Source organism: Sardina pilchardus, chromosome 1, assembly GCF_963854185.1.
Source record: "Sardina pilchardus chromosome 1, fSarPil1.1, whole genome shotgun sequence".
Taxonomy (NCBI): domain Eukaryota; kingdom Metazoa; phylum Chordata; class Actinopteri; order Clupeiformes; family Clupeidae; genus Sardina; species Sardina pilchardus.
Window position 1 is genome coordinate 9,534,434 of NC_084994.1, and position 17,087 is coordinate 9,551,520.

The window sequence follows — 17,087 nt, forward strand, 5'->3', positions numbered from 1 at the left end:
TGCTCGAGGGGAGGTGGAAAATGAGCGTATTTCCAAAAATGGCGGAATATCCCGTCAAAGACCCCCCCCCCCCTTCTCTCCACATTCACACCGGAGACACGGCTCATAAATGTAGGCTATCCAGTGTGGAAATTGTTTTTCACAAAGCTCAACTCTTAAACGTTGCGAAACAAATACGCCTGAAGTGGGCGTAAAAGCGTATCTGGCCCATCTAATCTGCAGCACTGCACATTTTGTGTTGTGCGTGCAATGCATGCCCATAGCAAGTGTGAAACAGCGCCAAAATTCGATAGTGACCAGAGTGGCATCACTGGGGCTTGACTATGCGAAGATGCCACAGACAGAGACAGAGATTTTGTGCTTTATAGATAGTTAGATAGACACAGTGTCTCACAGAAACTATTTTACAGTATTTTGAAAGTATAATACACTGAACACTTAAGTAGTTTGTATTTACCAGTGGGATGTATGCTATGTAGCTCCAGACTCCTAAATAGGTGTGTATTTTATGTCAGTACTTTGCTCTGAATAAGCAATAACAGAAGATAAATATAATTGTTAAGAGTCATTGCACGAGTTAACCAGGCAAAACCAGCAGGAGGTCGGAAGATGGAGGTCGGCCAAATCGGCTCGTAATGTGATAAGTATGTGGAACTATGAACAGCCATATTGTTAAAACCCTCCAGCTGTTTTTTGTTATGGAGTTCTGGGACCCCTCTCAGGGACCCTCAAAAATCCAACAATTCATGGCTGAAAATGACTAAAATTGCCATTTCTACCCTGATTATCCTGATAAAGAAATGATAGATAGATAGATAGATAGATAGATAGATAGATGCTTTTTTGATCCCCAAGGGGAAATTCAAGAATATGAACAAGCTTTATATTCCCATAGAGCCTATACGTAGCATAGTTTTACAGACCAAAAGGTGCACTGGGGGGTTATCTACACCACTGAAAGCAGAATTTTCATCCCTCAATTTCGGTCATTTTTAAGAGGCATTATTTCTTCTTCGCAGTGGCTTTGGTGGATGGTTTTACTGTTGCTGGAGAGAGGAACATCTACTGATTCAAAAACAATTGTACTGATTCAAAAACAATTGTCGTCTAATTGGGCCACACATAACGTGTGCCGTGCCAGGAGGGTCTTTGCAGGGTTTTCGGGTTTTGGACTATAATAAACCAGGTAATAATATCTCACTACAGGGTAATTTATGGTCAATTTTTGTGTCACTGTATGAAAAATTGTTAAAGAAAGCTTTAATTAACTAGAAAAGCACTCTGAGAGTGCAGACCTCCGCATGCACTGTTGTCATACATTTGAACCTATACTATTCAGATCGTCACTGAGTGGCTATACCATGCCATTACATCGCAAACAAACAAACAAACAGACAAACAAACAAAACCTGATGAAAACATAACCTCCTTGGCGAAGGTAATTAGTCATGTTGATTTGGGCTCCACATGGGGGATAAGGATACTTGAAAAGGAACTTTTCAAGGAGCATTTTACACATTCTGTTGCTCTCGATGTAGGCTATGGGTAAGTTCCATACTAAATTATTGTGTACATTTACTATGTGGCATATAATGGAAAAGGCTCGGCATGGGGGTTATCAGGACATTTAATTTACAGGTGAAATGGGTGCAGAGCTTCATATTGACAGGCATATTGAATTGTGGAGTTTGTAGCCATCCACGGGGTAAGTTTCTTAGATTATTTTCATCTTAATTTCAATGTTCATCTTACCTAATGCCCCATGCTGCCCCCCATGTGGAGCCCAAATCAACATTACTTATTACCTCCGCCAAGGAGGTTATGTTTTCATCTGGGTTTGTCTGTTTGTCCGTCTGTTTGTGATGTAATGGCATTGTATGCCACGTGGTGGCGATCTGAGGTTTATCATAGTCCAAAACCCGAATAATTCCCCTAAAGACCCTCCTGGCACGGCACACATTATGTGTGGCCCAATTAGACGACAATTGTTTTTGAATCAGTAGATGTTCCTCTCTCCAGCAACAGTAAAACCATCCGCCAAAGCCACTGCGAATATGAGATAATGCCTCTTAAAAATGACCGGAAATTTGGAAAATTCTGCTTTCAGTGGTGTAGATAACCCCCCAGTGCACCTTTTGGTCTGTAAAACTATGCTAGGCTCTATGGAAATATAAAGCTTATGTTCATATCTTTATCAGGATAATCAGGGTAGAAATGGCAATTTCAGTCATTTTCAGCCATGAATGAGGGTCTCTGAGAGGGGTCCCAGAACTCCATAACAAAAAACAGCTGGAGGGTTTTAAGAATATGGCTGTTCATAGTTCCACATACTTATCACATATACAAAGTATGAGCCGATTTGGCCGACCCCCATCTTCCTACCTCTGCCTGGTTTTCTCATGCAATGACTCTTAAATATATTGTGTATTTTATTGTCATTGTGTGTGATGCCAATGAAGTAGTCTCTCAGACTCAGGGTTATATTCAAATACCACACCCAGTCCAGTTGGTGGCGGTAATGCACCATTAAAGTTAGTTGCCAACCGCCATGAAACAGAAAGAAGAACCATGGACAGTAAAATACGGTAAAATATCATAAAATATAGACAGGAACAAGCAGAAGAAGAAGCCAATGTAGCAAGAAGGACTGTACGCATGCAGCCAAACACCGGGAGGACGAACGTTCAAGATATTTTTTGTTTCAAACACGCGTCCATGTAGACTCTACTCAGACACAAAAAAACAATTCAGCAGACCAAACTTTACACAGCTGGGGATTTGCCCAAAGAAGGTAAGTAAGTGTGTTGTCAAAAATAATAGCCGAAAGCTAGTTAGCCAAACTCGTTAGAGATCAGCAGTTTCTCCCGAAAGTTTTGGGTTAAGGCGATTGGTAGCATGTGACAATGCCCCCACAATGTTGAGATGCCCCTACCGGACGTTGAACTATAAACCCCCCAGAGAGCAAGAGTCCTGTGACTCACTGACTGTCGGCCATCGGCATCGGGGGGCAGATCTGGTGGTGCTATCAAAACAAAACAAAACTTGTTCAGAGGTAGCTTGATAGATTGATAGATAGGGTTATTGATTCGCAAGAACATTCAAGAAGAAGAGGTAGCTCCACATTTAGGGAACTCGGTCTTTACGGGGCAGATAAGAGGAGTGCTAGGTTTTTCAGGGTTTAACGTTTCGAGACCATAAAAAAATATATTGCTGGGATAGCAGCATTTTCAGGGTGCTTGCTCAAGTCTTGAAAGTCTTAAAAAGTAGGCTATGTAATTTTAAAGTGCCCTTTTCCAGACCTTGAAAGGTTTGGAAATTTGTAGTTAAGTCTTGGAAAAGTCTTGAAAAGTATGGCTCATAAAGAACTGATGCAAGCACTCAGACTGAACCTCCATAATTTTGCGACTTTTGCGATTTCATTTTTTTTTTTCATTTGCAATCAAAATCCAAAATTTCATGGCAGTGTTTTCTAAAACATTACAAGGATTTTTGCAATCTTTTTCATTTTAAATATCATCTAGGATGATCTCTAGATATCAATCTCTCAAGGATTTTGAGGAGGGTTTTAATTGATTTTGTGGTGATATTTTCTGAAAATTATTGTACGTACTCTAGTGTTCAAGATTCAAGATTGTCTTCATTAATTCAATTTAATTTTATTTGTACAGCGCGCATAACAAAAGCAATGTCTCAAGGCGCCTTGCAGCAAAGAGTACAGATACAGTTTGCGGGGAACGCTTCTTGTAGGCAGTGGCTGCTGGTGGTTTTAGAAGGAAGGTGTGCGCGCGGGTGGTGGTCTATCAGAGAGGGAAGTTGTTAAGCCCACATTATGGTTATGGATATGATTTAATGCCAAAGTAAACAGGAATTAGTAAATACGATTGTTTGTACCAGCTTGTTAGTATACTTTTAGCATCCTGTGCTGCTTTATACCCCTCTACTGCAAGACATAATATGCATGAACTGAAAATGTGCTAGGACTTTTATTTTGATATGGGTCCTAGAGTTTCTGAGTAGAAAGTGTTCAGCCGTTTGTTAGCAGCTGGGTAAAGTGTCAAACTTCTAAAGCAGGGGTCGGCAATTAAGTTTGGCCTCGGGCCAGATATTTTCCGAGCCATTACATAGCGGGCCACAAGTTCACAACCAAAACAATGGCTAATTTAATTAATGAATATCGGAGGAGGTAAAAATGATAGGCGCTCTTGAAATGACAGAGCAGAGACATTCAAGCAGGCTGATGTAGGTTAAATTTGTCGACTGGTCATTGGGTGCGCTATTATATGCCTGTGTCTTTAAAAAATAATAATAAAAAACACCAGAAAAACATTTCCACGCGTTGCTGTTAGCTGTCAAAAAAATGGCACTATGAAAAAATCTGAAGAGAAAAGTTAACAGCGAAAACAAGATATTTAATGATGAATGGACAGAGAACTATGCCTTCATCCTCCCTAATTGTATTAATGCAAAGCCCACATGCCTGATCTGTAACAACTAACGAGGGTTTCTCTGCATGCAAAGAGTACAAGACGGCACCACGAAAGTAAGCATGCTAAAGGTTGCGTTCCTAAATAACACGCACGCTATTAATGTTTGAAACTCATGTTTTACTTTTCACAGTTCTATGTGCGTAAATTGCCTGTTTGATGTCAGGCCTGTTTAAAAAAAGTCATGTTTTAATTATCACCATAAGCCTATGTCCGTTGTTTGAATGACAACATGTGTTATAGGGACTAGCTTGGAATTTGAGAACCAGCGCTGTCCACTGACTTCATTTGATTTTGCATGTTGTGCGTTCACGCTGCACCTCGCTGCGTGCTTCACTCGTATTCAGATGAAACAAATATCTAAGCATTTAGATTGATTGAAATTCTTCTGTTCTGGAAAGTTACGTTTCAAAATAAAGAGCATGTTTGAGACTGGCAGTCCGATTTTTAAAACGTTTTTTTTTTTTTTTCATTCTCTGGTTCAAAAGATCTCACGGGCCAGATGTTTTTTGCTTGCGGGCCGCATCTGGCCCGCGGGCCGCCTATTGCCGACCACTGTTCTAAAGCAAAGGATTCAGGCTCTACCTTGATGCCCCCAAACCAGTTGTACAATCATGATCTAACCCAAAACAATAACAGACAGAGACATGACATGTAGGCTAGTCTAAAAAATAAAAGACAACAGTTCCAGTATGGAGGCTCACGTTTTCATGAAAGCTTCATAGTGTGTAAAACAGCAACATGACGTTCAGCTAGTTACAATTCAATCCTTGCTAGTTGATCTTGTTAAAATGACTTAAATTCGTTTTCAACTAAATTAGACCTAAAGAGTTATGTCTTCGCTCAGACGTTCGTTCATTTGCTAGGTACGAGGCAACATATAATTTCATTGCTCTCTCCTTTACTAAGTTAACTGACAGACTTCCCTAGCTAGCTGCTACCTGCTACCATTGGAGTTTCGTCTTTCTGCTGTTCTGACCCTGTTTGTAACGGTGCAGTCAGACGCTTGCGTCCGCCAACGTATGCCTCATTTTGTCACATTTCCATAAACGCGAACTGATTGGTTTGTCAGTGTTCGAAAATTTGCATACACGGAATTTCATTGGCTGGCGCTTGCGCGATCCGTCAAAAGTTGAACATTTCTCAACTTTTTAGCGGAGGCAACGTATCTCAGGCAACGCATCGGACCCACAATTCAGTGCGGCATGAAATGAAGTCCAGCCAATGTAAAGTGAATGGGAAAACAACGGACGAACGTTGGCCGACGCAAGCGTGTGACTGCCCCGTAACCGCATTCACACTGTCTCCGTCCGTCGACGGATCTCATTTACTTTGCATGGGGCGGACTCGAAATGCATTGTGGGTCCGTCCGTTCCTTCAGCTCCGTTGCCTCCGTCAAGAAAGTTGAGAAATGTCGGTGTCTCCTCAAGTTGCAAATGTGGTTCTACCGCTAAAGACCACTAGAGCGGCCAAAAAAAACACCGTTCGACCGGTAATGACTCATTAAATCATATATAACAGTATAGAACGAATTGATTAACTGAAAAACGTTGCATAGTATACCTTTAATTAAGTTCATTTTTGATCCACATGCTTGACTTCCCTGCGGCATGACAACTTTGGATATGTACAGCATTAATGATTGGATATTAGCAGCACAATCAGCTCCACTGATTGGTTCATTGACAGAGGCACTTCCGCAGAGGATCTTCCTCCCTTTGCCCATTCACTTCAATGATATTCATGAGCCGCGGGGGTCTGGAGAGTTTATTATGGGCACTTCTGTGTGCAGGAATCTCCCGCATTAGAATCATTAAGGTGCGGGAATTGAAAAAAAATATGCGGGATACCCGCTATCCCGTGCACAAATTCAGGCCCTGCTACCGTTAAGGAGGAAGTAAACAGCCTGAAATAGTTCCTTCCAGTTTCAACTGCTACTATCGTTGTTATGGATAGCAGTCATAAGCGCATTGGTATGTTTAAAAATGTTTAGGAACCATGCAGGTTATACAGAATTAATGGCCACCCCTTCAACCAATCAGAGAAGAGAATCCCATTGTTAAAGCAGATAAGGTAGTTCAACAACATAGTAGTGCCAAAATAGAATCCCTTAGCAAAGTAATGTGTCTAGAGTTAGTGTTGAATCAAGGGGTGGGGTAGGTCATGGGGGAGCATAAGGGTCAATTGTGGCAGAGCAAACAGAGTGGGGGGAGATAGTGTTTAAGACACGAGTTGGGGTGGGCCATATAGCAATAGTCATTAATGGCAGTGCCAATTGAGGCGGGAGGATCGATCACTGGGCATCTGGTGGTAGGTCAATCCTGTCATGGGCATCTGAGAGGGCCTTTGGGAGGGAGATGGTCCTGCCATGGGGGTCTCGCTATGGTTGCGATCTGCATTACATGTCATTATACTACTATTAGAGAGTAAAATTCTTGCGTGTTGGTAGCCTGATTCTCAAAACTAAAATGTCGAGGTCATAAAGAAAAAATGATAAGTTTGGAAAAAGGTTGAAAAAAGTTTGGAATTTTTAGTTGACAAAAGAGCAAGCACCCTGCTTTTGCTCATCGGCCCTCTGGTATTTGTTGACAAACGCCCCACCGCGTTTTTATTTATTCAGTTCAGTGATGCTTCGTAGTAGTAAAGCCACCAGTGCTCCGATAAGGTTGATCTTTTGTCCTGTTGCTCTCTGGATCCCACTACACAACTTTAATGTGTATCAGGGGTGGGTTAACCGATACACGCACTTGCAAGGGTTTTCTACGATTCATCTTAAAGATTTTTAGTTTGGTTTTTTCGACTGTTTCCCGAACATGCTCATAGCTTGAACGCGTGTGCACTGCTATTAAAGACGTTCTTAATATAAGGGGAGCTGTCCACGTTAACAGTTTTGAAATATCCCCTAATTTGATACTGATGTCAGGTGACTGCGCGTCACAGCTAGGTCTACCGTTTGAACTTCGGACCTACACACATTAATTAACATCAATACGAAAATAGAAAACACTTTGACCTCAGCATGTAGGCATCCCAAGTAGGCTATATACCACACACAACCATAAATAACTGTAATTATTTAACTTTAGATTGTTGCACCGTTTGTTGGAAGATACATGATACATGAACACATTAGGCTTAGCTTACTCCTCGGTCATACCAGTTCTGTGCTACTTGTGAGAATCTATATGTGCTGCTGCCTATGCAATAATGTTTCGAGGTGTCACTGTGACGTTTGAAGAAAGAGGTTGAGTAAGAAAATGTGTAGCCGTAAAATAGCCTAGGCTTTGATTATGATGCAACACATACTAAACCACATGTTCCTTTCTCTGCTTTTACCTCATAGGCCTAATTAGATATAGCCTGCCCTACACATTGAAAACTGGATGTGATCATCTGTGTTCTGCTAGCAACATGGACCTCGGACTTCCACTTAGCTCTGGCTGTGCTGAAACACAACAGGTGGACCTGAGAGCGGTGTTGAAAGAAGAAGATATAAAAGAGGAGGAATATGATCACTTGATGTCATATCCAGATGAAGAAGAAAAGCCCTTTGCAGAGTTTCACTGTAAATCTGAAACAGACGTTACAGAGTCCAACTTTTGTTACAATGAAGCACAACCGACAGCAGCGGAGATTGAAGTGAAGATTGAAGAAGAAGAAGAAGAAGTGAATAAAGAGGAGGATGAAGAAGAAGAGGAGGAGGAAGAAGAGGAGGAGGAGCAGCAGCATGACGAGCCCGGCTGTCTGCTGGAAAGTAAGTCCTCTCACACAGAGCTAAACAGACCAACGTGTTGGGCCACATTTGTGACTCTAGAGGGCGCTGTTGCACTGAGGTCAGTGGCAGCACTGTGTAGGCCATTACATTGACTGTCCACATGCAGAAGATACATAATGAATGATCATACAGTCAACAAAGCGCCACGTTTAGATAAGAAATATATTCGTTTAGCTTTGAGTTGTCTGCTCATGTAGCTGTTTAAAAAGCGGCACAAAAAAAAAGAAATGTTTTAGACAATTGTCTTCCAAATACCACAAACTTGAAACAACGTCAAAGGCAGGGCTGTATGTTAAGCTTTTTCACTAGGAGCACAGGTGCTCCTAAATGAAAAAGTTTAGGAGCACAGAAAAAAAATTAGGAGCACTATCAAATTTCCTTGAAAACCTTATTGTCTTAAGCAGGATACAGATCATTCACAGCAGTGGCCATCCTAGTCTCTGCTCAAACCTTACACACACACAGAAAATGGCTTGTCTTGTTTCTATTTCATGTTTTGAATTCAGAATTGATATACATGTTAACAATTTATAGCATTTTAGGATCTGCATAATTACTTATAGCTTAAAATATTCAGTAATTTGAATACTTCATATTGATTACACTTGTCTTTAATGATATTACAGGGGTGGTGTGTAGGTCTAATTGAGTGCCTGTCACTTTAAGAAGTATACGTGAACATAATTAGGTTTCATTCGGTTTTAGGAAAAAGTCACGCATAGTTCAAGGATACATCATGTTTTCATTAAATAACTTAAATGTTCAAAAAACTAACAAAGGTAAAGACAAATATTTTTGGTGTAATAGAAAAGATGAGTGTCCAGCAATGTTAACTTCTATGATTTAGGTAGCCCACCGTGGCATGGCATTGTGAGTTGTCCCATTTTTTTCTTGGTCATGTTTAATTGGCTGGTTGCTTAACTTACTCTACCATGACTCGTTTTGGAGTTTGGTACTATATCTGTTATATGAGTGACAACCAGTGCTCAAAATAAAACGTTACGGTATTCTCCTGATAACGTTAGTGGAATGGATTTAATATGAACGTAACCTCCATAAAAAGACGCAGAGTGGCTATGATACAGCTCACATTTGCAATGAAAATGTTCCGCCTTCTTAAAGCAGGTGTACCCTACACTGAATCGTGGTTAAATCCATCATTTAGGCTACAGAATCAGAAGGATACAATTTTTCTTTCATACCAAACCGTATTTACGATTTTAATAAATGTTTTCCCATTTAAAAACAAACTACAAATGACATAATAAATATCCAAAACAAGTTTTGACTTTATTTTGTCTTGATTTTCCCTCCTTGATATGTGCAACAAGAAACCAGGCATTTGTGACCCATACATCAGAAGACATTGAAAAAAATGAATACTATTATACTTTGTCCTGTTACTGTAACAGTTAATCAATTAATCAAAATATATGATATTATTTAATCTCATCAAATTGTCTCCAAAATCAGAACCAAGAAACTGGATTACTTGGTACTTTTTTTTTTTTACTTTGAATAACCCATTTTCAAACAATCAGATTAGATCACTTTTGAACAACTGGGCCCTGGTGTTGCGGTGCTAAATGTATCTACTGCTGTCTTGTGAATGATGTGTCATAACGAGTAATTATACCCAGTTTAATATTTGTTACATTTTTCCTCATCAATATATAACTGCTGAATGCTGAACATACTGTATGTCTACAGTACTGAACATACTGCAAGTCTCTATGGCAACTCTTCCAAAACATCTGCATCATTCTACATTTCTATGGTAACTCTTCCAGGTGTATCAGACCACTCATATGCAGTGCAACAGCAGATCCATGGACAGAATGATGAACTCAACCTGCAGCTGCAAGGAAGGCTGCACCACTGCACTGTGTGCAGGAAGAGCTTCACCAAACTTTCTGAACTCGAGAAACACCAGCAAACACACTGCCCTGGTGTTGATCAAAGGCAGAGTACTGGTAAAACACAACATAAATGTGTCTATTGTGGAAAAGCATGGAGAAAACCGTCAGATCTGAAACGCCACATACTTTCACACACTGGAGAAAAGCCTCATCAATGTGCCCAGTGTGGAAAAGCTTTTGCACTTATGCGCACTCTTACAAGGCATATTTTGACTCACACTGGAGAGAAACCACATAAATGTGCCGAATGTGGAAAAGTGTTTGCACAGCTCTCAACTCTTAAAACACACATGCATACACATACTGGAGAGAAGCCACACAGATGTGTCTTTTGTGGAAAAGCTTTCTCATTCACTTTCTCTCTTAAGAAACATATTGTGATTCACAATATAGAAAAGTCTCATAAATGTTCTCAGTGTGGAAAAGCTTTTAAACATATCTCAACTCTTCAATGCCACATGCTCATACACACTGGAGAGAAGCCTCATGAATGCACCCAGTGTGGAAAAGCTTTTTCAATGCGTTCAAGACTTACAATCCACATGCGAACACACACTGGAGAGAAACCACATAAATGTGCCCAATGTGGAAAAGCTTTTACCACCAGCTCAAGTCTTAAACAGCACATGCGCATACATACTGGAGAGAAGCCTTACGTATGTGCGAAGTGTGGAAAAGCTTTTTCACAAAGTTCAAGTCTTAAAATCCACATGCGAATACACACTGAAGAAAAAACTCATCAATGTACCCAGTGTGAAAAAGCTTTTATCACCAACGCGAGTCTCAAAAAGCACATGCGCATACATACTGGAGAGAAGCCTTATGAATGTACGAAGTGTGGAAAAGCTTTTTCACTAACTTCAAGTCTTAAAAGCCACATGCGAATACACACTGGAGATAAAACTTATCAATGTACCCAGTGTGGAAAAACTTTTACCACCAATCAGAGTCTCAAAAAGCACATGCTAATACACACTGTAGTGAAATATCAACATCTTCCAACTACCCTCATTAACATTGTGAATGGAACGCTGTTTTTGGAAGTTTTGTCCCAGAGTGCCAGGAATGTAGATCATTGTTGACGTTATAGCTATGAACACATACGATAGCTCTTTCGAAAGTTGTTATAAAACTGTTGGGAGAATTATTTTTACCTTTTTAAAGTGTTTACCATGTTGAAAGTCGCTTTGGTTAAAAATGTGTTGGCCAAATGTAATGTAATTTAGTGTCCCAGTGAGGAAAAGCTTTGTTCTCATTGCACTCTACTATTTTAATGTAAACAGTAGAAATGCAATGTGTCATTTGATGTTAAATTAAATGTATAACGGTTGGAACTAATACTTGTGGTGCATTGTATGATGTTTTTAAAGGAACACTTCACTGTTTGTTCATATTAAACTACGTTAGGTTCAGTTAAGACCAACTGAAAATGAAACCTGGCGTTTTTCTAGGCTGATTTCACATGGAACTACACTCTGATCTGGCGTAATAATCAAGGCAAGTTGCAACCGTACCATGGGCGCAGTGATATCACACACTTCTTCCTGCTTGTTGCCTATGGGGACTATTTTCAGATATCACTGCGCCCATGGTACGGTTGCAACCTGCCTTGATTATTACGCCAGATCAGAGTGTAGTTCCATGTGAAATCAGCCTAGAAAAACGCCAGGTTTCATTTTCAGTTGGTCTTATTGCACTTTCTAACTTGAGAGGAGACATGTTTTAAATGGGAAAATTACCAGAAATCTTAGTCACTTTTAAACATGAAGCTAGCAGGCAAGAAGCTAATGGCTTGACTATGCGAAGATGCCACAGACAGAGACAGAGATTTTGTGCTTTATAGATAGTTAGATAGACACAGTGTCTCACAGAAACTATTTTACAGTATTTTGAAAATACGAAAATACACTGAACACTGAAGTATTTTGTATTTACCAGTGGGATGTATGCTATGTAGTTCCAGACTCCTAAATAGGTGTGTATTTTATGTCAGTACTTTGCTCTGAATAAGCAATAACAGAAGATAAATATAATTGTTAAGAGTCATTGCACGAGAAAACCAGGCAAAACCAGCAGGAGGTCGGAAGATGGGGGTCGGCCAAATCGGCTCATACTTTGTATATGTGATAAGTATGTGGAACTATGAACAGCCATATACTTAAAACCCTCCAGCTGTTTTTTGTTATGGAGTTCTGGGACCCCTCTCAGGGACCCTCAAAAATCCAACAATTCACGGCTGAAAATGACTGAAATTGCCATTTCTACCCTGATTATCCTGATAAAGATATGATATAGACAGATAGATACTTTATTGATCCCCAAGGGGAAATTCAAGAATATGAACATACAGTAAGCTTTATAGTTATCTACTACACCACTGAAAGCAGAATTTTCATCCCTCTAAATTTCGGTCATTTTTAATTATTAAAGGCATTATTTCTTAAGATGGCCGACCCCCATCTTCCTACCTCTGCCTGGTTTTCTCATGCAATGACTCTTAAATATATTGTGTATTTTATTGTCATTGTGTGTGATGCCAATGAAACAGTCTCTCAGACTCAGGGTTATATTCAAATACCACATCCAGTCCAGTTGGTGGCGGTAATGCACCATTAAAGTTAGTTGCCAACCGCCATGAAACAGAAAGAAGAACCATGGCCAGTAAAATAGTTCCGTGGAGCCAGCGACAGTAAGCGACAGTACGCGACAATAGCGGGCAAGATGGCGGCGAAAAATGTCAAAATAAAGGTACACACGAACGATCAGATAAAGTAGGTCAACATTCGTTTTTGAGAGTATTTCAACGGTTTGCACGAAATGTATGCATGTTGCTGCAACGTAGCCTATTTAACCACGTGTAAATGTTGTAATTGTAGCAGAGTTTTAACGCTAACGTGCTTGAAATTAAACGGAAGTGACCTCACGCAACACCTTTCTCAATGCAAAGCCAGACGAACGTCTCCATCCCCTGATATAGGCAGAACATGTCTAATAAGGGAATAAGTAGAACGGCTCTGATATAAGTTACTGACTGCTAACAGAGAGTGGGAAAAACAAACATATAAGAAAGGGATAATAATGTATTAAACATTGATGTTAAGTAGGCTAAATGCTGTAGGCCTATATGATTATCATGCAAGAAAATAATTGTGGAAGGATGACCTTTTCCATAAACATCACCTAAAATAACCCCATTATCAAAAAAAACCCTCAAACTTATCAGTTAAAATGTTTACAACCAATAATGTCAACTTGTAAGTTTTCACATGTAGGCATAAATATGACATAAATGACATGTATGAAATATGTTAATCGCCCCACCCCGACAGGTCATCACTGTATCAAATCACATACAAGGCATGTCAGGAAACACCCTTTAAGGAAAAACGGATATCAAATACCTTTGTAAGTACCAGGCTATGTAACTCCGTACCAACTTAAATACTTTAAGCCTGTCACTGACACATAGGCCTACTGTTGAATTTCAAATTGTGCTGCTGTGAAAACAAGTTGTGCATAGTTGAAAGGGGGGTAAAATTAAATCCTTATGACAGAATATAGGCCTACATTAGCCTAATATTTATACCAAGTTTGCTTTTAGGTACAAGGCATCAAGTCTGTACTGAGTCATGTGCACATAGCCTACTGCTGAACTTCAAATTGTGTGGCTGTGAAAAAACTAAATTGTGCATATGTCAAAGGGGGGTGAAATGTAATCCTTATAATGTGTACTTTCAGGATATATATAAATGTTTATACCAAATTCGCCTTTGTAGGTACCAGGCCATAGTGTACCGAGTCACTAAGCGTTACGTTGACACACTTTTGAAATTCAAATTCTGTGGCTGTGAAAACAATAAGTTGTGCATATGTCAAAGGGGGGTGAAATGTAATCCTTATAAGGTCTACTTTCAGAAAATATATAGATGTTTATACCAAATTCGCCTTTGTGGGTACCAGGCCATACTAAGCGTGTACCGAGTCACATAATAGGCCTGCCATTGACATACACTGTTGAACTTCAAATTATGTGGCTGTGAAAACAATAAGTTGTGCATATGTAAAAGGGGGGTGAAATGGAATCCTTAGAAGGTCTACTTTCAGAAAATATATAGATGTTTAAACCAAATTCGCCTTTGTGGGTACCAGGCCATACCAAGCGTGTACTGTACCGAGTCATGTACTAAGCATTACTTTGACACACACTGTTGAAATTCAAATTGTGTGGCTGTGAAATCAATAAGTTGTGCATGTGTAAAAGGGGGATGAAATGGAATCCTTGGAAGGTCTACTTTCAGAAAATATATAGATGTTTATACCAAATTCGCCTTTGTGGGTACCAGGCCATACTAGGCGTGTACCGAGTCACATACAGTAATAGGCCTGCCATTGACACACACTGTTGAACTTCAAATTCTGTGGCTGTGAAAACAATAACTTGTGCATATGTCAAAGGGGGGTGAAATGTAATCCTTATAAGGTCTACTTTCAGAAAATATATAGATGTTTATACCAAATTCGCCTTTGTGGGTACCAGGCCATACTAAGCGTGTACCGAGTCACATACAGTAATAGGCCTGCCATTGACATACACTGTTGAACTTCAAATTGTGTGGCTGTGAAAACAATAAGTTGTGCATGTGTAAAAGGGGGGTGAAATGGAATCCTTGGAAGGTCTACTTTCAGAAAATATATAGATGTTTATACCAAATTCGCCTTTGTGGGTACCAGGCCATACTAGGCGTGTACCGAGTCACATACAGTAATAGGCCTGCCATTGACACACACTGTTGAACTTCAAATTCTGTGGCTGTGAAAACAATAACTTGTGCATATCACTGATTCTTGAGAATTTGCCTAAAACATGTCTCACTAAGAAAAGTGCTGATTCTGTTGGAAATAAATGCCATTTCCATGAACAAAAAGAATCAAGGTTATAATCAGGGGGTCCTTTGCACAAATGTGAGGTTCTTTTAAAGGTTTATTCTATTTTTGTATTAATTTAATGATTATATGCTGGCCCATACCCTACAAAATCAGTTGTCCTTGAATAGGAGATAATCATTTTGACTTGATTAAAATCACTAAAAGCAATCATTTAATTTAATGATATCTTTACCACATGAAAGAGTACATTTTATTATGTATTAGAAACTCCAAACAGTAAGTTTTGAGCAATATTTACTATTATTTTGTGGCTGTTCAAAATGTGTCCCACATTTTCGTCACCACCGTCAGATATTTATAAAAGGCAATAAAATCAGGCAACTACAAGGTCAACTGCATTCTTGAGGACCTCATTTTCAAACCTTCAGCTGTACTGCATGCTTTAAGATCACTCAAGCTCCCATTAGTTTGCTATTTTCTCTTAAAGTTGTTCATATTTTTGGACACTGCTACTGTCACAACCATAACATGTCAACACCGTCTCTTTTGTATACAAAATATTAGATTAGATTATAAAATAAATGTATACTTTTTAAGAAGAGGTTTGAAGTAGCCAGCAATAGGATGCAAACAGGGTGGATAATGTGAACAATTCATGCATATCATGTGAAAGAGTAGATTTTTGTCACCACCGTCAGATGTCACCCTCCGTCAGGTTTTCTGCTTAACGGTGGTGAAAAAAGCCTCCAAATGGTCCTCAACGGAAGCTTTTTGGACCAAATAGTTAAATAAAGTTGTCAAGCAAGACTTGAGTGGTATTCATTTTGGAATTTTCTGTTGCAATGAAACCACTGTCAACACCGTCAGATTAGTGTCACACCGTCAGATTCATTTTTCATTTGTTTTAAATAAATATGCTTACAATATGTTTCTTCAGTGGTGTAGTTATTAAAGTAATAGTCTGTTTTAATTCAAAAATATGGTTTTTGGATTAAAAAAGCATACTTTTTCTATTTAGGCCTAAAAAAAACCTGTATAAGTACTGGAAAAATGCCTATTTTATGAAAAAAATACAAAAAGGGGAGGTTGCACCGGTACATTGCTGAACAGCTAAGACCTTGGTCTATAATGACATACCTTCAGATTTTGTAATTTAACTAACTTTTTTTTTTCAAAATTAAAACCTGTTTTAGGCAAATTCTCAAGAATCAGTGATATGTCAAAGGGGGGTGAAATGTAATCCTTATAAGGTCTACTTTCAGAAAATATATAGATGTTTATACCAAATTCGCCTTTGTGGGTACCAGGCCATACTAAGCGTGTACCGAGTCACATACAGTAATAGGCCTGCCATTGACATACACTGTTGAACTTCAAATTGTGTGGCTGTGAAAACAATAAGTTGTGCATGTGTAAAAGGGGGGTGAAATGGAATCCTTGGAAGGTCTACTTTCAGAAAATATATAGATGTTTATACCAAATTCGCCTTTGTGGGTACCAGGCCATACTAGGCGTGTACCGAGTCACATACAGTAATAGGCCTGCCATTGACACACACTGTTGAACTTCAAATTCTGTGGCTGTGAAAACAATAACTTGTGCATATGTCAAAGGGGGGTGAAATGTAATCCTTATAAGGTCTACTTTCAGAAAATATATAGATGTTTATACCAAATTCGCCTTTGTGGGTACCAGGCCATACTAAGCGTGTACCGAGTCACATACAGTAATAGGCCTGCCATTGACATACACTGTTGAACTTCAAATTGTGTGGCTGTGAAAACAATAAGTTGTGCATGTGTAAAAGGGGGGTGAAATGGAATCCTTGGAAGGTCTACTTTCAGAAAATATATAGATGTTTATACCAAATTCGCCTCTGTGGGTACCAGGCCATACCAGGGGTGTACCGAGTCACATAATAGGCCTGCCATTGACACACACTGTTGAACTTCAAATTGTGTGGCTGTGAAAACAATAAGTTGTGCATATGTAAAAGGGGGGGTGAAATGGAATCCTTAGAAG

The 17,087-nt window shown here is 39.4% G+C and overlaps 1 protein-coding gene across 2 annotated transcripts; it reads left to right on the top strand.

Annotated features, from left to right (window-relative positions):
* Nucleotides 1-2,576: 2,576 nt before the first annotated feature.
* Nucleotides 2,577-11,502, top strand: LOC134092934 (zinc finger protein OZF-like). Of its 2 annotated transcripts, none has more exons than XM_062546164.1 (3): nucleotides 2,577-2,791; nucleotides 7,828-8,238; nucleotides 10,050-11,502. In XM_062546164.1, the coding sequence occupies exons 2-3, from the start codon at nucleotides 7,896-7,898 to the stop codon at nucleotides 11,258-11,260; spliced, it is 1,554 nt and encodes a 517-aa protein (XP_062402148.1). In that variant the 5' UTR covers nucleotides 2,577-2,791; nucleotides 7,828-7,895; the 3' UTR covers nucleotides 11,261-11,502. The 2 variants fall into 2 exon arrangements, with proteins under 2 accessions (XP_062402148.1, XP_062402235.1); XM_062546251.1 differs by lacking the exon at nucleotides 2,577-2,791 and adding an exon at nucleotides 3,008-3,052.
* Nucleotides 11,503-17,087: the final 5,585 nt, after the last annotated feature.

What these genes read in the sequence shown, in the direction of transcription:
- LOC134092934 (XM_062546164.1), top strand. Translation starts at nt 7,896, where the DNA reads ATGGACCTCGGACTTCCACTTAGCTCTGGCTGTGCTGAAACACAACAG. An exon ending in GCCCGGCTGTCTGCTGGAAA is followed by an intron (nt 8,239 to 10,049) that starts GTAAGTCCTCTC and finishes TAACTCTTCCAG; the next exon opens with GTGTATCAGACCACTCATAT.